The sequence below is a fragment of the Hemibagrus wyckioides genome, linkage group LG16, assembly GCF_019097595.1.
Source record: "Hemibagrus wyckioides isolate EC202008001 linkage group LG16, SWU_Hwy_1.0, whole genome shotgun sequence".
In the NCBI taxonomy this organism is placed as follows: Eukaryota; Metazoa; Chordata; class Actinopteri; order Siluriformes; family Bagridae; genus Hemibagrus; species Hemibagrus wyckioides.
Genome location: NC_080725.1, coordinates 6,553,086 through 6,580,687, shown reverse-complemented (window position 1 = coordinate 6,580,687; position 27,602 = coordinate 6,553,086). Strand labels below are relative to the sequence as shown.

The window sequence follows — 27,602 nt, the reverse complement described above, 5'->3', positions numbered from 1 at the left end:
GGCCTCTGGGGTGGAGGGGGGGGAATTGCTTTTCCGAATGAGAGAGCTACAAACAAGCCGCTAGGGACTGGAGAATCTGCTGAAGATGAGAAATCACTATTAGAAACACAACACTAATGCATCGTTTCATTAGATCCGGATTTATTTTGGACTGTCAGGGTGAGCTCGCGCATGATTTGGTTTAAACTAGAGTGCTGCCTCGTCCGATAGCAAATCTCTACATTGGAAACGCTCAGGTAAGACCACTGTTATCATTTATACCCATGTATTCGATCACTATTTACTGGAAACGGGAACGCTGTTGAAACTTGCGTTAATTTTATTTTATTTTAATTTTTTGCATTCCGGTGAAGAAAATGCCAGCTTGTCTATGTTCTTCCTAGTTTTCCCCTGATGGATTTAAATAGCGATTTTACATGGAGACGAAGGGCCCTAGACGGGATAAAGAGACAGTTGGACACGGTGTCTCGCGCACCAAAGCGCATTTGTTAACCAAATGTTTGTCTCTATGGTGTCGGAAATATTATCATAATTCCAGCTGACAGGGTTCTCCGGATCAGAACATTAAAGATCAGCGTTTCGTTAGAATCCGCACCAGGAAATGGTATGTTATGGCTGGGTCCACAACTCGTATCACCTGCCTAAATAGGTAGTACCGCTGTAGGATGTACTACATTATACAGGTAGGCCACTACGTAGTAGTCCGGTGGTGTGTGGATCAGGACGGGGCCGTGGAGACAACAGTAGTTAACACGGCTTAATTCGGTGTCTAGGGCAAAACACCAAGGGCTGTCAGTGTGTGCGCACCTGCTTCACCTGCTCCCTCTGTCTGTTTATCCCTCTCAGTGGTTCTTCACGCTCTTATCCGTCTACGTGTTCATGACTGAATGTTTAAAATGCTCCAGACATGCCCCTGTTTAAAGCTTTACTAAAGGTTGGGTCAGTTAAACCTTCCTGATGCTAATGTTGTTTGCCCAAGGGGAGGTTAACTTGTAGCCATAGTTGCGGCCTTGTGTAAAGGGCATGAGCAGAGAGACCTTTTAGCTTATCCCTTTCCTAATCTGTCAAGTCGTGGCCTGAAATCCTGTTTGTGAGTATAAACCAAATGTGACTTCATTCCGAATATCAACACTAAACTCGAGAAGCTCCTCAAAAGTGCACTGTGTGGCTGCAGGGCTTGAAGTAGTGTCTTTTATTTACATTTACTGACCAACGCTCAGCTCTAATGAGTTTAAAATTTCAGCTGAGAACTCAGTGAGAACTTTCCAACTTGTGCCTCATCACATTTTAGCTACGCAGGGCAATAAGACGTGGCTGTAGACTACACCAGCTCCACGTCCCTGTGTTCCACATTCACATATTCAAGAGCACTTTTCTTTGTGCTGCTCTTTCACTAAGTGCGAATTCATTAAAGGCCATTTCATGTAGTGTTTTACTGATTAACCCTTTAGCGCGTCACCTGATATCCAGTACTGAGCTGCTCCATGCGTGTGATTTTGTAATTGGGCAGAAATTCAGAAGACAGTGTGCTTACTGACAGCCTCACAAAATGATGATCGGTAATGTAAAGCTGCATTAGGACATTCTATACTTTCCTCATTTGCCGTCGCCTCTTCATGGAATTGCATCTCATGAGGTTCCAGGTCAATTCCCTGGTCAGAATCTCATGTTTAAATTAGCCGATCTTTCTTTCACTTTAATGCTGTTCTCACGGAAGTGAACAATGCATGCACAGGTTTCAGCTTATGCTTTGTGTAACTGTCATCCTGGAATGTTGTAGTGTTACCATTGTGTTAAAAATCAAAAATAAGGTAACCTCAGAATATGAGAAACGATTGACAGCTTTAAGCTATGTTGCTGTAGATTAATCTAGGTGTGACCCTTTTGACATTGATGGCTGTCAGTTAAGCTAATGAAAGGTTTCTGCTTTGGTATGTTTTCTTATAAACTTGTTTCTTTAACTCTGGGTCTGGTTTGGGCTGAGTGCTGATCTGAAATCTGTTTTCTTGTAAAAGTAACTTGGGCTTTTGTTAGCAGTATAAGGAGTGGTGTGGGCTGATGACTGCTAAACCGAACAGGGATGTGGGTGAAATGGTATTTGACTGTATTTAAAGTTTATTAGTAGTTAAAAAAGAAGTTAACGTTCAAGGCCAGTAAGCACGAGTGTCAATTTACAGCATGCATCTTAGCCTTAGGTCTTCCCCCTCCCCTTTTCTTCCTCCTTCCTTTATTCTTTCTTCCCTAACTTATCTTTTCTCTTTCTGTCCATATTCTCCTGGCCTTCAGTGACACTCCAGCATGACAGACAGTATCATGAGCAAAGCGGCCACCATGGAGATCCCTATCAACAGTAACGGGGACAGCAGGACTCTAGGCGAAGATGATGGCCTTGAACAGGTAAGAGAAGGTCTCTTTCCCTCTCCTGTTGTCTTGTCCTTTAAACTGAGATGTCTCCGGTGATGCAACACATTGGGAAAGGATATGTGATGGTTATAAGTTTGTGATATTCAAAATGTCCGTGTTGAAGTGTGTGAGTGGCCACGTGGCCTTCTGTAATTTCACCTTCATGTCTTGAGAGAAAATCTCATGTGAGCAGGTGGAGCAAACATTTATTCACACCTCTTACTCTCTCACTCTCTCTCTCTCTCTCTCTCTTTCTCTCTGACACACAAAGAGAGAGAGAGCGCGTGTGAGCATGCACGTTTACACGAGAGACTTTTTTGCAATGCTAGTATCAGGTTTCAGGCAAGTTTTTATCTACTGATAAAAACTACATACTATGGTCAGTAATTCAAGGAGTAAACACTTCACGTATTTTAAACAAGGACATATTTTTTCCTGCTCAGTTTAAAATAAAAAATATGCTGATCGGAGAGACGGGGGGTGGAAACGTCCCTTAGTAAACCAAAGGTGAAATACGTGCATTGTCTAAAGACACACCTGAGTGAAACAACTGTACAAGGCCTTTAGATCCGGGAGAGGAACACTGGGTAAACAGCTCCATGTTTGCTTTAAGACTGAGCAGATCTAATTTAGTTGCTATTTACAATTTCACGCAGTTGTACTGTTCTGACTGTGATAATGTGTTACTTAGTGCCAGGTTTTTCATGTCTTTGTTTTAACATATTTTTCCCACTCTTCTACACAACTGCTCTTTACACCAGTTTATTGATCTCGTTTATCTGTTTTTTACTCGTGTAGCTCCACCGTTGCCAGTTGTCTGGTGATAGACTTGCATTAGGAGTGCAGTTATTTCGGCATATTTTCACAGTTTGCGTTACACAAATGCCACATATGAAGTCAGAGGCTGCTTAATTGTTTAACAGACAATGCTAATCACTCAGAGGAGCTTTCAAAAATAATACACTGTTGCCTTGTTGGCTGTAAAGCTGTGTGTGAAAGATGCTTGGCTGATTTCGAGAAAGACAGATGGCTCTTCTTCTGTGGCGCTTTGAAAGAACGGGGAAATTAAGCGAGTGTAAATTATGGGCTCTCAGATTACTTGATGAGTGAGGCAAACATTTTTTAATCACATTTCGTTCACTGTTCAGAATGAAGAAAAAATGAGACGCACAGCATGATTTTTGTGCGTTCTAGCATGATTGGTTGTGGGGATGTGACGCTGTGCTACTATTTATGTGCTGTTTCCACTTATCTCACACACACGCACACACACAGAGACAAACAGCTCAGTCATCTTTTGCATTACGTATTAAATATCAACCTATAAATAAAGTATTATCTCTTCTGAAAAATGCCAGAAAAGATCTGAAAAATGAACACAAGGGCTGCGTTGTGCAAATGTTGTTGCCACCTCAGAGCTCCAGGAGTTTAATTTCCATGGGTTACTGACTGTAGATCTTCTCTGTAGGGGTTTCCTCTGGGTTTACCAGAAAGTAGACTGGCCATGCTAAAGTGGCCCTAGGTGTGAATAAGGGTGTTTGTGAGTGAGTGAGTGAGTGAGTGAGTGAGAGAGAGAGAGTGTGTGAGAGAGCGAGCGAGCGAGAGTGTGTGAGAGAGCGAGCGAGCGAGAGTGTTACAGTTGGTCTAGCCCGTCTGCGCACATGTCCGCCCGCCCGTTACGCCACAGTGTATCCGAGCCCGTAGAGGTAGAGTCTGCCTGCTCACATACGCGCCACTGGTCTGCCCGCCCGGCACACATGCCACGACAACCTGCCCGTTCACCGCGCACACATCTGCAGACACATTGGTCCGTTCGTTCGCACGTCTGACATTTATTATCTGCCCGTTCATTAAACCGCGATTATCTGGTCCCGTCTGGCATGCGACATATCTGCCCGTCTGGCACATTTACATATCTGCCCGTTCTGTTATTCGCACATATCTCGTTCGTCTGGCATGCGACATTATCTGCCTGTTCATGATGCGCGATATGGTCGTCTGTCTGGTTCATTTGCGATATTCGTCTTGCACCGTCTGCATGACATTATCTGCCCTGTTCAAGATACGCGACATATTCCGGTTCGCCCATGATCGCGCGATGACTATCTGTCTATTCGACATGCGACATCCGTTCGTCTTGGTTATTTGATATCCGTCTGTCTGGCATGCTGACATGATCCGCCCTGCTCCACATGGTTATGACATCCTGTCTGTTCATATTTCGCGCGATATATGCCCGTCTGGTTCATGCGGATGATCCCGTTCCGTTCCATATTGACATTATCTCGTCTGTTCATTTGACATATCTGGTCTCGTTCCACTATTTCTTATTATCTGCTCGTCCATATTTATATTATCCGCCCGTTCACTATTCTTGATGATATCCGTTCAACGTCTGGCATTCAATGATTTACATATCTGTTCGCCCATGTTTGACAGGTTATCCTGTCTGCTGCTATTTATTATTATCTGCCCGTCTGCATATTTACATTATCTGTCTGTCCACACGTCTGGCTATTTATCTGCCCAAGTTCGGCTACGCTGATGGCTTATAAAGACGCCCGGCTTAGACATATTGATCTGCCCGTCTGCATTTCCGTTCATTTATCTGGGTTCCGTCTGCACATTTCTTGACATTATCTGCTCCGTTCAAAAAGGTCTATTTACTAGTCTGCCGTCTGCCATTTTTGATGTTATCTGCCCGTCTGGCGCCATTGTGGTCTATCGTCGGTTACTTTGTTACATATCCGCCCGTTCGTCCATTATTTCACATTATCTGCCCGTTCACATTACTATTATTGGTCTGCCCGTCTATTATTGGCTTATTATTATCTGCCTCGTTCACATATTTACATATCTCGTTGGCGTTCATTGGTCTGCTTGATGATATTATCTGCCCGTCTGTTCACATTATTATTTGACATTGGTCTGTCTGTCTGCATTTATTATTATCTGCCCAAGTTCCGTTCACATTATTCTTATTATTACGGTCTGCTGTTCGTCTTACATATTTATTATTGGTCTGTCTTGTCTGGCTATTATTTTTATTATTATCTGCCTAAGCCCACATATTTTATTATCTGTCTGCCTTACATTATTCTGCCCGTGTCTGCATTATTTTTCATTATTATCTTGTCTTAGTTCATAGGCTTGATATCTTACATATCTAATATTATTATTTTATTATTGGTCTTAAGACATATTTTTTTTTTACTATTATTCTAAGTTATTATTAGCTTTTTACATATCTACACATATTATTTTATATTATCTAAGACATATTTTCACATATCTATTATCATTTTTCTAATTATTGTTCTACATTATTATTTCTTATTGGTCTCACATATTATTATTTACACATTCACATCTAGCTATTGGTTCATTACATTATTTTCTCATTGTATTCTATTATTATTATTATTAGTCTCACATTATTACTTGCATATCTGCACATTATTTATTCTTACATGTCTCACTACACTATTATTTATTAGAGAGGGAGAGAGTGTAAAGGTCTATTAGGTCTACTTTATGCTATTATGTCATATTATTATTATGCCTATTCACATTATTATTTCATATATTGGGTCATATATATGGTTATTAGTCTACATATATTTCTACATACTTTATTATTCTACATATTATTGCTTATTATGGTCTGCACAGCTATTTTATATAGTCTGCACATTATTTTTGATATATTCACATTATTTATTATTATCTACATATTATTTACTTATTATTCATTCATATTATTTATTGATTCATTATTACTTTTTATTAAGGTCCACATTATTTATTATATTCAAGACATTATTTCTTATTATTATTCACATATTATTTTTATTGGTCTATTATTATTCAAGATTAATATTTATTATTCAAGTATTATTATTTATATTATCTACATATTATTTTATGATTATTCAAGACATATTTTATTATTATTCACATGATTATTTACATATCTACATATTATTTACATTATTATTCACACATTACTTTATTATTCACATATTTATATCTTACACATATTATTATTATTCAAGACATATTATTTGACATTATGTCTTACATATTGTATTATATATTCACATATTATTTACATATTCAAAGACATATTTATTATTATCTTACATATTATTTTATTGATTGTCTACATATTATTTACATATCTACATATTACTTTATTATTATCTGCAGACATATATTTTTATTACATACTGCTATTATTGGCTTTGTTATCTGCCTGCTCCGCATATTTGGCTGGCTCTGGCTCTGTCACACATTTATTGGCTTGGCTCATTACATGCCTCGCACATGGTCTGCCCGTCCCGCTGGCTGGTCATCTGCCCGTCTGACATGGCTATCTGCTCGTCTGCTTAGCATATGGTCTGTCTGCCCGTTTGATATTGGTCTACATTATGCTTATTATTATCTGGCACATATTTATTTGTCACACATACTATTTACATATTCATTACATTATTACTATTATAGCATATTCATATATTATTATTTCTTACATATCTGCATTATTATTTACTTTATTATTATCCACACATTATTTGACATATTCACATTACTTGATATTATTCAAGATTACGCTCACATATGGTCCAGATACATATTCTTATTATTAGTCCATGATATTATTTCGTGAGAGAGCGAAGACATATTTCATATTATCTGCCCGCTTGAGAGCTGCATTAGCTTTAGACATATCTCGTCTGCTATTCCTGACATTATCTGTCTGCTATTCCATATTATCTGCTCATATTTATATTATCTTAGAGACATAGTCTGCACATGAGTCTTGACATGTCCAAGATATATTCACATTATCTTACATTATCGAGAGCATATATCTACATATTATCTGTACATGGTCTACACATTTTATTATCTCAGAGACATTATCACATATCTACATATTCCATATATCTTGCCTATGTCTACATTTATTATTTACATATTCTATTATTAGTTGTGAGATTGTCTAGTCTTAGTCTGCCATTATTATTCCATATCGAGCTGAGCTGTAGAGAGAGTGTGTGAGAGAGCGAGCGAGCGAGAGAGAGTGTGTGAGAGAGCGAGCGAGCGAGAGAGAGAGTGTGTGTGTGATAGTGGTAGTAGTAGTTGAAGTTATTGTTGTAATAGTTGTTCTTGTGTAGTGGTAGTAGTAGTACTTGAAGTTGTAATAGTTGAGGTAATCATATTAAAGTGGGTAGATGTAGTAGCCATTATAGTACAATTAGTAGTAGTTGAAGTACTAGTTTTAGCTGAAATAATTGTACTAGTAGTACAAATTAATTGTAGTAGTTGTAGTAGATGTAGTAGTAGTTTATGTAGATGTAGTTGTAGCAGAAGTAGCCTTCATTGTAATAGTACTAGTTAAAGTAGTTATAATAATATCTGAAGTAGTTTTAGTAGTAGTAATAGTTTATAGTAATAGTTATATAGTAATAGTAATAGTAATAGTTTAGTTGTAGTAATAGTTTTAGTGGTTGTACGTAGTAGTAGTAGTTTTCGTCATTTTTGTAGTTGTAGTAATAGTTTTAGTTGTTGTACTTGTCTTCGTGGTCGTAGCAGTGGTTCTAATCGTTTTTTTAGTTGTAGTACTAGTAGTGGAAAGTACATGTAGTAATTGAAGTTGTGGGTGAAACAATAGATGCAGCAGTAGTAGTTGTCCTTGTAACTAGCTGTAGTAGTAGTATGGAATTATAGCCAGGTAAATATTATATTATAAAAATGATATTTTCCATTGTAACAGAACTTTTTCTTCATTTGTTTCATTATTCACATTCAGGCTGGAAATATTCTTTATTTCAGTGTTCTATAGCTATTAGCTGTTTTTTCCCTTTAATTTGGGGCACCAGGGTATTAAAAATCATTTTTGGTGGATTCCACCAGTCAGAATGTCTATGAAATGGTTCATTATCATCTGTAAGATGCTCTTCTGTTGTCCTCATTTTCTGTTGTCTCCCTGCTGAAAATTACTGTTGATTCCCAGATCAGTGCTGTGTGATCTTTGCTCACGGTTTCTGTTCCAAATCACGCTTTACTAATAATTTATTCCTCTGCTTGAAAACACGAGTAGGTAAAATGACATTCTTTCAGCTTGTTTTTACCAATCAAGTAAAATTACCCTCAAAAAACACTATATTGCCTAAAGTTTTTTGACTCCCCTCCAAATCATTGAATTCAAGGGTTGGGCTCGGCCCCTTAGTTCCAGTGAAAGGAACTCTTAATGCTTCAGCATACCAAGACATTTTGGACAAATTCTTGCTACCAACTAAAGTTTGGGGATGACCCCTTCCTGTTCCAACATGACTGTACACCAGTGCACAAAGCAAGGTCCATAAAGACATGGATGAGTGAGTTTGGTGTGGAGGAACTTGACTGGCCTGCACAGAGTCCGGACCTCAACCCGATAGAACACCTTTAGGATGAATTAGAGCGGAGACTGTGAGCCAGGACAAAACTGGGATGTCTGCCTTTACATGCACATGAATGTAATATGGAGTTGTCCCGCCCTTTACAGCTATAACAGCTTCAACTCTTCTGGGAAGGCTTTCCACAAGGTTTGAGTGTGTTTATGGGAATTTTTGACCATTCCTCTAAAAGTGCATTTGTGAGGTCAGGCACTGATGTTGGACGAGAAGGCCTGGCTAGTCAAGTTCCTCCACACCAAACTCGCTCATTTATGTCTTTATGGACCTTGCTGGTGCACAGTCCCCAAACTGTTCCCACAAATTTGGGAGCATGAAATTATCCAAAATTAACCACGCTGAAGCATTAAGATTTCCTTTCACTGGAACTAAGGGGCCAAGCCTAACACCTGAATTGGAGAGGTGTCACAAAATTTTGGCAATACAGTGTACATAAAACACAGCTCTGCGTTTGTGGAATTTATGAATCGGTTATGAATGACATAGTCTTGAATCTCCTAGTATTCTATTCATCTAAGCTGAAGATTATTTAATCATATTTCATGCCACTGTTGATTTGCTTTTTTATGGCCACTTGTTTTTGTTTCTGCATTGTTCATTTTCTTTTCTGTATGTCTTTCTGTCATCCACTCATGTCCGCAGGCTCCAAAGGTACAGTGGGGCCTGAATGAGAAGGTAGGGCGTCCCGCAGGCCAAAGGGTGAGGAGCGCACTGGTGGAAGGGTCTGAGCACACAGAGGCTCTCTCTCTGTCTCCTGTGTGTGTGTGTGTGTGTGTGTGTGTGGCCCTTTATTGCCGTTTGGCCCCTAATTTCACAGGATGCCTTTCAAAATTCTTAAAAGGCCCATATGTGTGAACTCATTAAATTATTTAATCCTGGGCTTCACTACAGCTTATAACAGAAGACTGAATGAGTTAAAAGGAAAAAAAATGCAAAAAGTGTGGTGCAGAAAAGATTGGATGATTGCTCTACTACATAAAACTATCAATTTTTTTGTCCCTGTCTTCAATTGTGAGGAGACAACTGTCCAACCAGTTACAAAATAAATTAAAAAGACCTCTCTGAATCTCTGGTGCTGGAGCCAGTCGCTGAGAAAAATCCTACTGTAATAACCTACTGTTCTTATAAAAGGCCATAAAACACTGTTGCTTCCCTGACATTCGAACATGGGTAAGGAATACAATATGACGTAAGCTTTTAGTTCAAGCAAGATAGTAACCATGTGATGTGAGGCATTAGCGCCCTGTGCTTGAATTATTTTCCTATGACTTCATGTCTTGAAGTGTTTTATTTCTCTTATACTACAGTATACAGTGGGGGTTTTTTTTATATTAAAAAAAAAATTTTTTTCATTCATTTTAGCTATATTTATCATTTTAATGTTGATAGTTATTGATTTGTTTATATTTATTTATTTAATGTTTTTGGATGTCTGTGAAACAAACAGGGTTTTTTTTTCTTCATTCATTCTTACATTTATAGCAGCTATAAACAGTTGTTCATAGCACCAACTTTTCTTCTCCCCCCACCCCTCTCTCTCTCTCTCTCTCTCTCTCTCTCTCTCCAAGGTAATAAGATAAACTATGCGATATAAAATTATTCATCACTCAGAATTCATTAGTGCTGCAGCTAAATAGTTCTGCAAAACGTAATGTGCTTTAACTCCATGCAACCTTCCAAAACAAGCACTTTTGGCACTTTTTTCACCAAAAGTAGAAACAATTTCAAATAAAGCGTAACATAAAACAAATAGTGTCTCATAGAACAGAAGCAGCACAGGTCACAGACAGCAGCTGCTATTATGCTGGAACTGAACACACACTGTTTGTCTTGGCTGGTGATTGCGGGTCAGGAAATGCCTTGTTTTACTGTTTTACTCGTCACTCCTTTAATCAGAGCAAATTACCTACTGCACAGTCAGTGATGACTAGCTTTTGATTTGAATACATATCTTTTGACAAAATGTCAACATTGTCATCAGGGCCAAATAGCAGTGACCTGCTGAGGTTGTTTTTGTTGAATGGTATAAATAACAATTGACTGCAATTCATCCAATCGTTTCTGAATAACAATTTCTGGTCAACTAAATCGAAAGTATTGCATACATCAGTTTTGAAAAGCATCCTGGTGTTAAACATGTACACTTAAAGCTGCTGTAAGCAATGTTCAAACAATTACATTAGAATTATCTACTGAAGGAGTTCCAACAGCCTGGACACAAAGCCTCATCGTCCAAACACATACATGCAAAGTGTAAGAAAAGATGGAAGAACGTCACTACTGTTATGAAATGAACAAATAATTGCACTATACAGAAGAAAAACTCGCTTGAGGGTTTTTATTTATTTTTTTTTTATTTATTATTTATTAATTTGTTTAGATTTATGTTTACATTTGCAGATTTCAGCTCTGCCCAAGCCCAGGAAAACCAGCAAGACAATCTGTTTATTAAAGGTTACATCTAAGTCAGGTGATAAAAATTGCTTACAGCAGCTTTAATCAACGGCTAAACCTTGGGGAAAATGTTATTTCTGTTTACATTAAAAATCTCTTTGGATCTATTATGGTATGTTCCAGACATACTGATGGTTCCAGATGGATTTTTGGTCCTAGTAACTGTGTGCGTCTGCATACAACTAACACACGTTACTAATCTACTGTCAGTCTTTGACATGTTGACAGTGCAGTGAGCGTACATTTGATGTCTTTTGTTTGAAAATATTTTTAGGCTCATTTCAGCAGTGATGTACAGCATGCTTGTCTCTGTAAGAGGAAGTGAAGCGGCTGAATGCTGTATGTGACCGCTGCGTGCTCCTGCAGTGACGTTTTACATGCATTTGTTTGGTTCTGGGAAATGATTGGCCTGCTCTGTAGGAGGGGAGCATTAAGGCGCTTTTTTGCATCAGATGCACATTACTGCACTGCTGATGTAATCAGAGCACAAATCACATCTCATTCGTCACCGTTCGGAGTCACATATAAAATGCTTTTAGTGTAGAGTCTTAATTCCGGTTGTTTTAATGGTAACCTGTTTGTTTAGAAGTCCGTTGCAGTTCAAATGAAATGTTTAATTCCTTTAGAATGGTTTCCTAACACCCACCTAACACAGATGTATTGTCCCAGTGCATTGTGTGGGTTAATATGGTTCAAGATTTCCTTTTAGTAACATTGTCAGAATTAAATGCCACAGACAAGGTAATCTTTTTATCTCTTTGTCTCTCCTGCTGTGTGTGTCTGTGTGTGTGTGTCTGTGTGTCTGTGTGTCTGTGTCTGTGTGTCTGTGTCTGTCTGTGTGTGTCTGTCTGTGTGTCTGTCTGTGTGTCTGTCTGTGTGTCTGTGTGTGTGTGTCTGTGTGTGTGTGTCTGTGTGTGTGTGTCTGTGTGTGTGTATAGGATTTGCAGCAGGTAATGGTATCTGGGCCTAACCTCAATGAGACCAGCATTGTATCAGGTGGCTATGGAGGCACAGCGGAAGGCATCATTCCTACTAGCTCTATCAAAGGTATCACAGTCTCTCTCTCCTCTCTCTCACTTACTCTCTCTCTCTCTCTCCTCTCTCTCACTCATTCACTCGCTCACTCTTTCACACACACACCACACACACACCACACACACACCACACACACAAAAACATACTCACTCACATACATGTGCACACACACACAGACTAACAAGCAGTCACTCACTCCTGCATAAACATACAAATTCACTCACTCACTCACTCCCTCCCTCCCACTCCCACATAAATACACACACACACACAAACATACTCACTCACATACATGTGCACACACACACAGATTAACAAGCACTTGCTCACTCCTTCAAAAACATACAAATTCAGTAACTCACTCACTCACTTCCACTCCCACATAAACACACACACACACACTGTCTGTCTATCTGTTGTGTTAGTGGAGCCTCAGATTCGAAGGCAAGGCTGATTTCTGGACATGCTGCTGCACTGAATGTGAATCATGTCTTGCATTATGTGTTCCAAATGCATATTTTCCAGCTCATCAGCTAGCCCTGAAGACATGCCAAAGCTGGATTTTCTCCAGAATGTCTATCTACAGCTCGCTCTCTCTCTCTCTCTCTCTCTCTCTCTCTCTCTCTCTCTCGTCTTTCATGTTTTCTCTCTCCTTCACTTTATTTGTATGTTCAGCATCATCATTGTCCTGACAGGACTATTCTTTGTGGCTCTCTTTACCAGTCATTCTTGGCCAGCTTAATAACAGTGCCCTATTTCACCTGCTACTACACTCAACTTTCATCCTCACCAGATTTTCCTCCTCATTTTTCAGTTGATTAGGATCTTAGTGCAGTGTATCTGTAGGTTGCTCTGTATATACTGTATGTGCTCCTGGAATTACAGTAGCTGTGTTCCTGAACGCGTAGAGATTGGGGATTTAACCGAAAACGAATATGTTGTTCAGTATAAATAGATAATGTGTTCTAAATAGATTTTTGTTTTATTTTGTAAACAAAATATTTTGTCTACCCCCAGTGGTCTAGTAGTCCAGCTTAAACACCCCATTCCTGATTTAGTTCCACTAAATCTGCCATTGCTTAGATGGCTTAGGACTACAAATGCTATGATGGCTTTAGTTCTGCGGTTGTAGTTATAGTCTCCATCAGTGATCAGTCGATAACTTTAACAAACTAGACTTGATGGTAAAAGCAGGATGAATTTCCTGGATACACAATTGCACGTTTTGATCATATAATAAGAGAATTATTTATACTCTGGTTCCTCGTCAAGATTTCTTCCTCATATCATCTCAAGGAGTCATTTCTCTCTCTCTCAATAGATATAAATGTGTAAATTTTTTAAAATTTATATCCTGAATGTATTAATTTTTAATAATTTTAACATATTTTAAATATGTAATTGAATTGACATTATTAACCTCCACTTTCCTGATAAGGCTTTCTACTAGATTTCGTTCTAGATCATCATTCAGATCAGGCTCTGATTTTGGATTCATCTCTAAAGCTATTCAGTGTGGTTGAGGTCAGGGTTCTGTGTAGAACTCTCAATTTCTTCCACTACAGCTTTGGCAAACCATGTGTTCCTGGATGACGCTTTGTTATGCTGGAATATGTTTCAGCTTCTTGGGTCCAGTTAAGGGAAACAGAGACATCCTGTACAATTGTGTGCTTCCAGAGGAATGCTTACACGAAGAGTCTGTAAGCTTTTGGCCATATTGCGTATATGCAAACCCGATTTATTTGGGGAGAAGATATTCTTGTTTTGAATGATAGTTGCCCAGATTATTCAGTCACACTAGATAGAAAGAAGCGTTCTTGATAGAGCTTAGTGGTGGGGTTCACATTTAACTAATTAAAATACAAACGAAAAAAATTAGTCTAGCTCATGCCCACTATTGAAATCTAAATACGGGTAATAAATATTTGGATCACTGATACAGATAGCAGACACAGGCATTGCGTCACACCTCTGATAACTAGAAAACACAATTTGTTTTAAATACTTGCCCAATACACTTTGTGCAGAATTATTAGGCAAGTTGTATTTTTGAGGATTAATTTCATTATCGAACAACTACAGTGGTCTTGGTTAATCCAAAATGTTAAACTTGAATATTTAAGGAAGGCCTCCTTAGGCCACACCCTCCCTCATTACACAAATACACTTTATCTGATATGCTTAAATGCAATAAAATTCATGTTTATACAGCTTGGACTTGGAAAATATGCATAAAAATGAAGATTTGGTCAAAATACACATTTGCCTAATAATTGTGCACACAGTGTATATTATGTATTAATCTACTAGGCTACAGGTCGGGGATGTCGGTACATCAGTGGCTTGATTAATCCAACTATTTTCTGATCTAAATGACACCCCTATGATGCAGAAGCTGTGCTTGGGTCCTGGTGTAATAGTATTGTGCTGGAATTAAAACGGAGCAAATGCTGACATGAGGGTTAATTGAGAGAATGTGATGGAAGCCCCTGGCGCCCTCTGGTGGCTGATTTTGTCAGCGCATTCTGTCTGTCTTCTCTCTCAGGCCCTGCTATTCAACTCAACACTGACTTTATGGGCAACAGACGCATCCCAGTTGATGGACAAGGTTACAGATTCACTCTTTCAGTCTCTCGCTCCTTTTGGGTGTGTCTCAAATAGCTCCCTAGCTCCCTTGGTCATGAAGCAGTATATCATGAACTTGAGTTTTGGTAGAGCTACACTTTGGGACACTGAGGACTCTGATTTCCTCAGCAGTCACTGTACAACCCAAACATATACCAGTAGTTGTTTATGTCAAATAAATTTGTTCTTAATCACGCTCATTTCTCTCATGGTACTTCAAGTAGTTAGTGGATTTAAAAAAAAAAAATTAAAACCTCGAAAGTCATTAGACTCAAACCGTATATAGAACATTTATGTAAAGTTACAAACTGCTAATGTAAAAAAATCATTTTAGAGCAAAAGCTAGCTACTTACATTTGTAGATGAAGTTAGCCGAGAGTTTGTTCTGAGCTGAGAGGCTACGTCATGATGTCATTTTTAGAAAACAGTGATGCTACCTAGTGTTTGTGATGCATTGTGGGATTTCTTTTAGGTAGTGAATATTTCAGTGCTTTGGAAGAATTTAGTGATGGAGACAACTCTTAAAATAGCTGACTTCCTCGTCAGTGCCCTGACTACTGAACTAGGGCGCTGATTGAGACACACACTCTCTCTCCCTCTCCCTCTCTCTCTCTCTGTCTCACATGCTTGGTCGATCTGGAGTGTTGGGATTTAAGGTCTGAGCCTTCTTTGCATCTTTTTTTTTTTCTCCAAAGATTGGGAGTGGCTGGACAGATGGATTCGCTTTTCTTATTTTCTCCTCTATGTTTTAAAGTCTGCTTGGAATTAACTTCATCTTTTCTTTTTCTTTGCCAGGCTTCAATTTTCAGCTAAGATTTCAGGACAATTCCATCATTATACAAGAGGGCAATATTAATCAATCATCCCATCAACTTGTATATAAGTATTTGAAGATGTGATTTGTGGCACAGATGTTATGCACGTGTTGGTCAGTAATTGTTGCTGATAACATTTTTGTTGTCCCCAACTCTTTTCAACTAGGCTCTGGGAAATTAGAATGATGTTAATTTGTGAAATTTATTGTTTATAAATATTATGAATGATATGGTTTTAAACCCAAATTTCTTAAAATTGCTTAATTGTTAGATATAACATACTAACGAAGAATTTCTAGCATTTTAGGTGGCAATATGTGGTTGATTTCCATGGCTTAAAGCATAACTATGAGGCATTTATTGCATTAATTAATTACAGTTCAGTCAAGTTCTGTAAGGAACTAATTAATTGCATTAATGGACATTAATTGCATTAATTGCACATAAATTAATTGGACATAAATTAATTGCATTAATGGACATTAATTGCATTAATTGCACATAAATTAATTGCACATAAATTAATTGGACATAAATTAATTGCATTAATGGACATTACAGTTCAATTAAGTTCTGTAAGGAAACACTGCTGGTTAGGGTTCTACTGATGTAGCAGTCATATTTCCAAGGCCTAGTTTGGAGTAAGCATAAAAACTTTCCATTCTTAATACACAATCATATTATTCTGATAATCTTATCACTGTGTATTATTAACACCAACAATCTAGATCAGAGGTGTCGAAATCAAGGCCCATCAGCCAAATTTCTGTGGCCCACGAGAGCTTTACAAATTATTTTATTCTTATTATAAATTTTATTTTCAGGACCTGAAAATGCATTTCAATTTTATTACCTGCACGATGAAGGCATCCAGTTAGTAGACAGTATATCTGATATTTCCCTGCAGTAGCGTTGTATTGGTGTAATAGGATTGGTTTAAAAAAAAAAAAAAAAACGAATTGACCCATCATGTCGGAAGAGTAGAAACGTTGACGCAAAGCGGAAGCTATTTAATAAGAATAGAGATGGAGAAGAAAGTGATGTTTGTGCTTAATGGAAAAAATCCGGTGTGTCGTCTTTGCTACGAGGTCATGCTCAAGGAATACAATTTAGATCGGCACTTCGACATGAAACATAGAGACTTACCCACCAAGAAAAGCAACGAAAAGTAACAAGAATTAAAAAACAGCCTGAATTCTCAGCAGTGTTTTGTTTGCGACATTTATTTTTGAAATAAAGTGTACAATAGTTGTACACATTGTCAAATACAATTTGTCATTATTTGTCCTGGGCTTCTACTTACAAAGCTAGGTATTAATTGAGTGACATACATAATACTGATGTGACCCAGGATGAAATTGAGTTTGACACCCCTGATCTAGACTAATACACACACACACACACACATACACACACACACAGTGGGTCACTATAACGTTAATCGTTAAACTCCGTGTTTAGGGAGGTATTTTTCTGCCTGATCAGTGAGAGTTTTCCTGTTTGTCATGTTTAACTTCCTGCTTTCATCTTTTCATAGTCGTACATCATCTTCTCTTCATGATGCTTTTTTTTTTTACTTCCTTCTTCTCCACCCTGTTCCTCCTCTTCCTCTTTTCTGCCATCGTCCTCTCACACACCCATCACTTTTCCCATGCCCTTCATATCACTCATGAACCCATGTTACATATGTAAAAATGTAACTATAAATCCTCCTCCTTCATCAACTAAACCACGCCATCACTTCCTTTCTCCAATTCCTTGTTATGACCCCCCAAATACCCTAAATGCCCACCCACACCCCTTACTTAACCCCCTCACCAGACCTGCGAATGAAGTGCAGGGGTGTTAGCATTGGCCCAAGTCACTCTGCTGCCATCCGGATAGCCAACCAATCAGACGACTTCCCCGGTATCCCAGGTACCCCGGGATTTCTTCTTTCATTGTGATCTCTGGCAAGCCATCACCATTTCATTCACTCTCACTTGTTCCCTTCTCTATTTTCACCTTTTGACATCATGTATCACACTGATCAGCGCTTTCTCTCTGCTGCAGTGCTGCATTTAAATAGGAGCACTTAATTTTCTGTCTTTTTATTGGGTTCAAGGGTTGGGTGAAAAGGTTTATGAGACTGATCTGAACTTGGAGATAAATCACTTTGCTTCTTTGTATCATAGGATCCAGCATGCACCACAGCAACAGTTCGTCCATGATGGCAGAGGAGGCCACGAGAGGCGTCGCTGTGGAGAAGTTTGACATGGTGAAGAAATGGAGCTTGAACACTTACAAGGTAATGAGCCTTTCTTAAGCCAATCATCAATAATAACAACAGGTGCCATAAAATTCAGACGCACTCAGGAAAACAATAAATTTTAGAAGTAAAAGTGTGTGTTAATCCAAAGGCCCTCGAATTTCTCACAAGCACTAAGCTGCTGCTCCTACACAGATATGTATATCCTCCATGCTGCACCATTATTCAGTATAAGGTGAACAAAGTGCACCTGAGTGACAAAAAAAAAGCATTGTGACCTGCAGGGGGCACTAAGTTACGACTAAATTATTATCGCTCTCTCACCTGTACAGAATGATTGAATGGATTTGATTTTTTTTGTTTTTGTTCTCCATAATCCTCATGACGGGTTACCTAGTCATACATAAGCTTTGTTTATTCATTAATGCTTTGCAACTGTGTTTAGTGTTAGTAGAGACTGGGAGTGGAGACAGTTTAAAAAAACAAAACCGAAAAAGCGTGTACCCTAAGACGTAAATTTCATTTCGCCCCACAGCACTGGTCTGGTTTCAGACTCATTCGATTCTAATGAACCCTGATGCAATCGTGTACATCTTACATCGCAGTCATTGGGATCATGGAATAGTTGTAGCGCAGCCAACAACTACAGGTAGTCTAGGATTCAGTACCATGGTGCGCTTCCCAGGCCACTTGACTGCTTTCACTTTGGCAGTTTAGTGTAAAAAGAGCAGGTTCCCATGGGAAACTGATAGTGTAAAAGCCCTGAGAATGTTTCTTTGACAATAATCACGGCATTGCAGTGGCAGGGCATGAATCTGGTCAAAATTTCCTAAGAAGAATCAGTTTAAAATAACTATAATTCATTTGTACATCCGTAACAGACCTGAAGTTGTTGCAAGTTCATTTCAAAGTTGGAGAACTTTTATTAAATTAGATCATTTTACTGTAAGTGGACCTAATCATTTGAGAGAAAACAGAAGCATTTCATATAAAACAAAAAATGTTTGATGTTATCAAAACTGATGTTATCAAATTAACCACTTTTTAATGTGACTTTTTCCCCCCCCCACTGGAAATTCTTTCCGAAAACTAAAAATGAAAACGTTTACTGTGTAATCTGTTTATATCTGAAATAAGCTGACTGTGACAGCTACAAGGAAATGTACGTAACGCTTACATACTGGAACTCAAGCGAAAACACACACACACACACACACCCGGACACATTAGAGAGAATGATGCCAGTCCTCTGATGTTACTGGAATAGAAAAAAAACACCTGCTCACACCTATGATATACATCTGTCTGGAAATTCCATTTGCCCACAAATTCTGGAAATAGATACAAGCTGTCTTGTTTAATTTGCCTGTAAAGACATTGGGTGTTATTTAAATCAGATATGGGCAAGACACTCTTATTATTATTATCAGTCCTTCTGGGACTTCAGCGGCTTTTTTGGAAAAAAATTGTGATCCAATGTGCAGAGGGTTTTTTTTGTGCTTTTTCTCGAATTTGTGAAAATTTCGGATTCTTTTATTTCGCTCCTTTCAGTGAAGACGCATGCAATTACTTTCTATGAGAGCTGTACTCATGTTCGAAGTGAAGAGGGTTTTGGCTGAAAGTGTTGTGATGTCACATTAAATTTGTAAATTTGAAGCATTGCAAGCTCCCCCGAATATCACAGTTTGCTTGATTTTACGTTAATTTCCACGATCGCAAAACTTGTGAAATACAAGAGGGACTGATTGATTATGAAGAAAATGGGCCATGTTAATATTATAAATTACTTTTTTTTTTTTTTTAAAGCAGTATGACTGTACACCTGCAAGAAAGAGTTCCTAAGAAAAGACGTCCATTTCTGTTTGACGTCATTCACAAACTAATCAGTATATGCTTTAATTAGCTAATAAGATATTACATGATACAATTATTCTTGATTATTTGTCTGCTTGCGTTTATTTCATGCCACCATTTGTTTTACTGCTCTTAACAAATACGCAGTGAGAGACACTTCCATAGAAAATTCAAGTTGGTGCTTGTGTAAAGCTTTTACAGTGTTGTGAGTGCAATGCTTGACACAAGTCTGACTCATTTTGAATGACTGCGGTGCTGCGGATGGACATTTGTCCATATAAGGAAACACATCCTTTTGACAGCTGACGATACCTGCATGGAAGTCGAGACAAATTGAATCTTAAAGTGAAAAGGAAAGCAAACACAGCTACATCTAAAGATATTTAAGAAGCAGGAATAGCATATGTAGCTTGACGGAGAAAATGAGAGAGAAAGAGACAGTATTAGGTGGTATTGTGATAACTAAAAGAGAGAGCCAGAATATGGCACAGGCATGACAGACCAGCCAGGCCATCGTCAAAGTATTTAACTCAAGTTTAAATAATACATATGCACTGTAATGAAGTACAGTTACTCAAGTATTTTCCACTATGATCACATTGGAAAACTCGAGCTTTTAGAAGAAATCTTCACAAGAGATTCTCTGGATCACTTTGGATGGATTCGGGATCAATGTGAAATCATGCAGGCCAGTGGCTGTACAGAACTGTGGCTGGAGATCCACTCTTATTAAAAAACTCGATCTGTGTTGGGATTTTCTTGCACATTTGGTGGAATTACAAAACATGTTTCCTCCTCTGTAGCCCTGCATGACTGCACCTCTCACCTCATCATGCCAGTGATAAGGTCTGATGCATTAGTGATGATAATAGAACCAGTTCTTTATTTATATATATATATATATATAATATATGGGTTATCGTGGTGCATGCTGAAAAAAATAAATAACACATTTATTAAAATTAACCTTGAGAAGAGCTTTTAGTCCAGTTGTCCAGTCAGAAAGTGCCTTTATGGCTACAGGTTTCATTCCTGAAATCTGATTCAGTTGAAAGCCAAGATCAGCTGAATGCACAGGTGGAATGAGGTGTGGCTCCTTATTAACTGCAATGAAAACTTGGACCACAACACCAGCCCTTTCCAGATAAACTCTGACATGCCTGTTTTTCTATCTATCAAAAAAAAAAAATGCTAACAGCAGTTGCCACGGGTCTAAGAATAAATGTCAGGGAACAAAATTTTAACATGCTAAATCGCTGTAATAACAGATCAGTGAGTAGAACAGACATGACTGAGCACAGAGATGAGTCAAGACAAGGCCATGAGGCTTGTATTCAAATGGTGTGAATGACTTCAGGTGATGAGACCGAAACAGGGGCTGATGCAGATAATCAAATAGAGAACATTCAAATTTGGCAGTAATGTTGGTTGTCCTTTAGCAGAAACTCAAAACCAGACAAACCTTAATAGAAAAGCTGGTTGAATCTGACATGGCAAAGGTTCTGGTTATATGTCACATGCTCAGTTATGGTCAAGCAAAACACTGAAATCATTGCAGTACACAATGAAACAGAAATTAATAATAGCTTAATTAGATTGTATTTATTTTATCACCACCACATAGTATTACATATATAGAATTACATATTTTACAGTGACTGTTAAACTTGCATTTCAGTAAGGGGAAGCTTTGGTGCAACATAAATGTGCTGTGACAGGTTGTTCTAATCAAATCCATATTGCTGTTAGTCAACTAAGGGCCAGTGGTTGACTCTATTGCAGCAACATGTCTGTGAGTGGAAACAGATCATTCATCTGATAACCGTTTCGCAGAAACCAGGGTTTTATTGTATGGAATGTGCAGGTATTTTCCTGCTACTGACTCTTGTCCCTGTCCCTCCCCGTCCAGTGCACTAAACAGATGATCTCGGAGAGATTCGGCCGTGGCTCGCGTACTGTAGATCTGGAGCTGGAGGCTCAGATTGAAGTTCTGCGAGACACCAAGCGCAAGTATGAGAATGTGCTGCGTCTGGCCCGAGCACTCACTAATCACTTCTACAGCATGGTGCAGACACAGCACACACTCGGTGACACATTCGCTGACCTCAGCCAGAAATCCCCGGAGCTGCGGGTGAGCTGCATTCACTAACAGGCTACATAACTACTGACTCATCGTTTGATATGCAGAAAGATCACTGACATTAGAGTTGAATTTTGATTTATAGTTACAACAATATTTTTCCTGACGATTTGATTGTGAAAATTGTGATCACGTTAAAAGAAATGATGTTATGGAGGGGGGGGGTGAGCACGGTGGCTTAGTGGTTAAAATGTTTGCCTCACATCTCCAGGGTTGGGGGTTCGATTCCTGTCTTTACTTTGTACGTGTGGTATCCATGTTCTCCCCATGCTTTGGGGTTTCCTCCCCCAGTCCAAAGACATGCACTCTAGGCTGATTGACATCTCTAAATTGTCCAGAGTATGTGTGTGATTGTGCCCTGTCTGTTCAGGGTGTCCCAAGTCCCCTGTGATAGACTCTAGGTTTCCTGTGACCCTGTGTAGGATAAGCAGTAAAGAAAATAGATAAACGGATGGATGTGTTATGGAGGTTATTTGAGAAAAACACTGTTTGATGATTGTGTTTCTCTGCGTCTAGGACGAATTTGGCTACAACGCAGAAACTCAGAAATTGTTGTGTAAGAACGGAGAGACTCTGCTGGGCGCCATCAACTTTTTCGTATCCAGCATCAACACACTCGTCAACAAGACCATGGAAGACACGCTCATGACCATCAAGATGTATGAGAATGCAAGGTAAAATACTGTTGGCTTCAAATACAAAATAAATATAGACAGTATCTGCTTGTGTTTTTAAACAGTTGACTGAAACTGTGATATTTTTAGACTAGCTCATAACACTATGGGAATGTCAATCAGAACACCCTGATACTTTGGGTTTAAATAGCTGTTGTTCTATAATAAATAGTAAATTGCTGATTGCTATTATTCTTTTATTTTCCCTCCTCCTCTCATGCAGGTTGGAGTTTGATGCTTACAGAGCCGATCTGGAAGAGCTCAACATGGGACCACGGGATGCGGTGACCATGGCGCGCATCGATGCCGCACAGCAACAGTATCAGATCCACAAGGACAAATACGAGCGACTGCGCAGCGACGTCTCCATCAAGCTCAAGTTCCTGGAGGAAAACAAGGTGTTTAAAACTTCTCATTGTATTTTACTATATAGTATTGAAAACTGCATGCTACATGCTGAGAGCAGGGCAGAAGTCTGGTCTCAAGAGCCGCCATTTTGTCAAATATTTCCACTCTTATACAATTTGCTGGGAGTAGTAGTAAAATGTGTTCGGTTCCTTGTTTTTCTCACCTCTGTGGCCTGTGTTCAGCTGCCGGGCAGGTAACCAACCCAGCCACTGGGGCCCGGATATCCGCCATAAAACCTGTGTCAAAATCAGATCGTGATTCTGAACAGGGAGCAGCTGAGGGACAAAAACGAAGCAAATTTCCTTTTTACAAGGATTTTCCAAACAGCTAAATACATTATCAAGAAGCCGTGGTTTACACTGATTTTTAGACCAGCTAAAGGCCAATGTTTAGTTACTACATATACCTAGTAAGGTTTCATAAAATAAAACACCAAAAAGATGCAATAAGTTATTATTAACAAATAATCATTCTTCAGCAACTTTCATCAGAATGGTTGCCAAGCAAAACACTGAAATTATGAACTATACACCAGTCCAGTATATGATAGCTTGATTTGAACCACCATTATTGAAAGAGGCAGAGCTTTATCTTGAGTCAACACCACATTTGATCATGTAGCAGACTGGGTAAAGAGAGTGAGGTTTATTAAGTGTCGTCTGGTTTGTTATTGAACGATACCGAACCGTATTTAAAAGAAATAACGGCTGTTGAATAATTGAGGGTCTTCAGTGTTTCTCTTATTATTTTCAGTGTGTCTGATTTCTCTCTAATCTTTCTCCTCTCTCCTGTCCATCTCTTTCAAGCACTCGTCCATGCTGAGCCCAGCCAGTAAATCAACATGGACAAAAGCTGACATTTTAAAATGATTTATTAGGGACAGTAATAATGATATAATGAGGTCACAAGTGTGTTTAAAGAGTAAGTGCAGCTCAGCCAACCATAAAAAAGGGTTTTATTAAATGTATTCTTGAATGTGAGTCAGTATTAAATGTTGCTATTAGTTTTGTGAAGCATAATGGAATAAAAATCATGGCCAATTTTTCAGAAAGTTCAGATGACCTGGGCTGGTTATTTTTTAAAATAATGATCTTTGTGCTGTAATGCTTTATTGACTCTGGGGAGTTCTTGCTACTCAGACCTAAGAACCCTATTTTAATTCTCATCTTATTTCTGCCCGTGTCTTTGTGTGTGTGTGTTTTTTTTCTTGTTCCTCTCGCAGGTTAAAGTGATGCACAAACAGCTTCTCCTTTTCCACAACGCAATCTCAGCTTACTTTGCTGGCAACCAGCAGCAGTTGGAACAGACCCTCAAGCAGTTCAACATAAAGCTCAAACCCCCCGGAGCCGACAAGCCCTCCTGGTTAGAGGAGCAGTGAGGAGCTCCTACTGCCCTTCTGCAGGTTATCCAGCAAGAGCAAGGCGATAGTATAATGAGGCGCAGCCTGGCCGCTATGGCAGCAGGGTAGCAAAAAAGCTTACCATCCTGTAGCTGTTTCTAGGAGCCTGGGGTCCAAACTGCCTTTCCCAGTCCATACTTTCCTCCTCTTCTTCCTCTGCCCGACTGTCTCTTTTCTCCAATTGTGTTTGACCCTGAGAATAAACAATATTTGACTCTTCTTCACCCTAAAGGCTGTTAAAGTTTTTGCTTTGAACAAAAGCTAAGTGATAATTGACCAAATCCTCCAGGAAATATTGTGTCAATCAGAACTTTCTACTGTGCTCTCTCTCTCTCTCTCTCTCTTTCTCTCTCACACACACACACACACACACACACAACCCCATGGGGTACTTTTTTCCCCCCATCCCCTTTTCCGCTTCTGGACTTGGACATGTAGAAATGACTAAATACACATGGTCCTACTTTTTCAAAGAATGAATCACAAGCCAGGTTGTAAATGTAGTTTATTTTTTGTCAGAACGTCTTGAGAAATTTATGACATGGCATAAAATGTGTATGATTCCATGATACAGAAGAGAAAAAAAAAAAATCCTAACTGTCGTAATAATTGATCCAGTTGTGCAGCAAAGTGCTTTTACATGTTCGGAGCCCTGATTGAGCAGCGTGTCGGCTGTTGAAAATGAGTCATTTACCGTTTTTTCTCATACATGATAATTAGGTTAGGACCACACACCCCCTTCTTTCCAAATTAGACAAAGTACACAATCTGTACTGCTGGGATGTAACCAGTAAACCAGTATGACTGTATAGTGTGATGTGGGAATGCTGATGTTATACGATACTGGTTTAAAAATCACGAATTATTTTCAGGTATTATCAAAGGCAACGAACTATCCTCGTCAGTGCATATAAATATACAAACGATCCAAATAACTTGATTTTGTATCACTGTCAGTGCAGTGTTATCATTTAATGTCCTCTGCTGTGAAGAAATGGAGGCTGTAAGCAGATACAGTGATATTGGCTTGTACAGTTATCTTATAATTAATTTCATTCCCTCTATTTTTAACTCCTGGTCCTGGAGTAAAACTTTCTGGTCTTTTTTTTTCCTGCTTCTCAATCACATGATTTGAGTCATCAGGAGTCATCGTTACAAATCTGAACGAGGTTTAACTGGGTGACACGGAGGAAGGAAAACTCTAGTAATTGTCGACCTGGATTAAGAAATCTAATTTTGTTAGAATATTACAAAGTGTTGAGTTGTGTTTAGATCATTCACAGGGTCATTCATTCTCACCACTTCCACACTAAACTCCCAGGACACTCTGCCAGTCTGTGGGTGTGTTATAAAGACCGTTGTGATTCAATATTGTGCTATGTACTAATTTATGTACGTTTTCTTTCGGTTGCTTTAAGTAAACAATCGATGTTTAATCAAGGAAATATAGTGTAGTGTAGTCTGACTTATTTCCTGCAGTTTGTTGCCACTGATTAACATCATTATTATTAATCTTTACATTATAATCTGTACACTACAGTGTCTGTTTTCAGTGGTTATTCGTTTGTTTCTTGTTTGTTTGAAGGTAACTTTGTGCTTGAATTCCACATATTATTTCCCCACTTGTCTTATTTATGATGCATTATTTTCTTGGTAAGAAGCACTCACTATAATGATATATTGCCTTTATGTAATGCTTCCTAAAATGCGACTAACACAAAATATGATACACATTCTGGGGGATTCCTTTTTTTTTTTTTTTTTTTAATCAAATTTTTCCAAAGTTCTTCATCCCTGCTCAAGCTAGAAACCTATTTATTTGGATATTTTAGTTGGAACACTGAGATGGACTATACGAGTTAAAGTAAATACAGGAAGAACAAAAAAAAAGAAAAGGCCAAAATTTTGAGCACTATTTTATGAGGTTGAGCCTTCAGAGAAGCAATACTAAAGATGTTTCTAAAGATATATATATATATATATATATTGTATTTTGATATTGGCTGTGCCTCGTGGAATATTTTGCATGGCTTGTCCAATAACCTCAGTTGTACCTTTCCGTTTATTGTGGTACGTTCGTGTGAGAGAAGTGCCACACACCAGTGATAATCTAATGTAGGAGAACTACTGTATGACTCACATGTTAACACAATGTGGAATTGTTTTCTGAAAATCCTGCTCCCTCATTGCCTAGACTTTCCTCACTTTTATTTTTGCTAGAATACTGAGTGCAATGTGTTTGTCTGTGTGTTGTATGTGGCAAAAGTGTTTTGTACATCATCCTTATTTCTTAGTCCTTAGACAAGTGGCAGGACAGCAAGGAGAAAAACCATGAAGGATTTTGAAGGTTGTTGAAATGCAGTACTAAAATTATAAACCAGACCAAATCCAAGATATGTTATGCTCTAACTGCATTTTCACAAAATGACTTGATGTCCTTTTTATTTTTGATTGATGCTATCTGAAGGGATTGTTACTAAAACAAAAGTTACCCCTCATCCTGAGAGATTTGTTCGAAGTACATTATTGTGTAAAATTGATCTTTTAGGCTGCTCTGTGATACAGTAGTGTATGAATGATGTTTGCCTTTATTCCTAACTCTGACCAAACCCTCTGGAATATTAAAATGATATACTAAAGCCCACAAGATAAAATATGAAATGTTTGCAAAAAAAAACAAACAAAAAAAACAACCCTGCCTTGTGTATTTTTATTGCTGTTTGCACTTTTATTGAAGTTTCCATGAGTGATTTTAGAAGAAAGATGCAAATTTGTTACAATGCTTTTCTACAACCTAGTTTTATACATACATTGTGTGCTTAATGTTTTGTAGCATGATTGTTGCTATTTCCAGTTGCAGTAGTTGGATTTATTGAACTAAAAAGAGGACTACACCACCAACATACCACCAGACTGCTGTGTAAAGCATTTTCCAATACACAAACGCACTACAGAACTGTTACTTCATTTATACAAACTCACCATTACCCCAGATAATGTTAAACTCACCATCTAATTTAATAGGAACACTAATTCACCTAACATTCAATTATGTGACAGCAGCGCATAAAATCATGCAGATGCTGGTC

The 27,602-nt window shown here is 38.4% G+C and overlaps 1 protein-coding gene across 10 annotated transcripts; it reads left to right on the top strand.

Moving 5' to 3' along the window:
* On the top strand, positions 1-27,017 carry arfip2b (ADP-ribosylation factor interacting protein 2b). Of its 10 annotated transcripts, none has more exons than XM_058411904.1 (11): positions 1-236; positions 2,287-2,397; positions 9,504-9,536; positions 12,254-12,362; positions 14,896-14,958; positions 17,612-17,707; positions 17,965-18,077; positions 21,802-22,023; positions 22,549-22,706; positions 22,930-23,104; positions 24,337-27,017. In XM_058411904.1, the coding sequence occupies exons 2-11, from the start codon at positions 2,299-2,301 to the stop codon at positions 24,490-24,492; spliced, it is 1,224 nt and encodes a 407-aa protein (XP_058267887.1). In that variant the 5' UTR covers positions 1-236; positions 2,287-2,298; the 3' UTR covers positions 24,493-27,017. The 10 variants fall into 10 exon arrangements, with proteins under 10 accessions (XP_058267887.1, XP_058267886.1, XP_058267888.1 ...); XM_058411903.1 differs by having other exon boundaries at positions 9,504-9,560; XM_058411905.1 differs by lacking the exon at positions 9,504-9,536 and having other exon boundaries at positions 2-236.
* Positions 27,018-27,602: the final 585 nt, after the last annotated feature.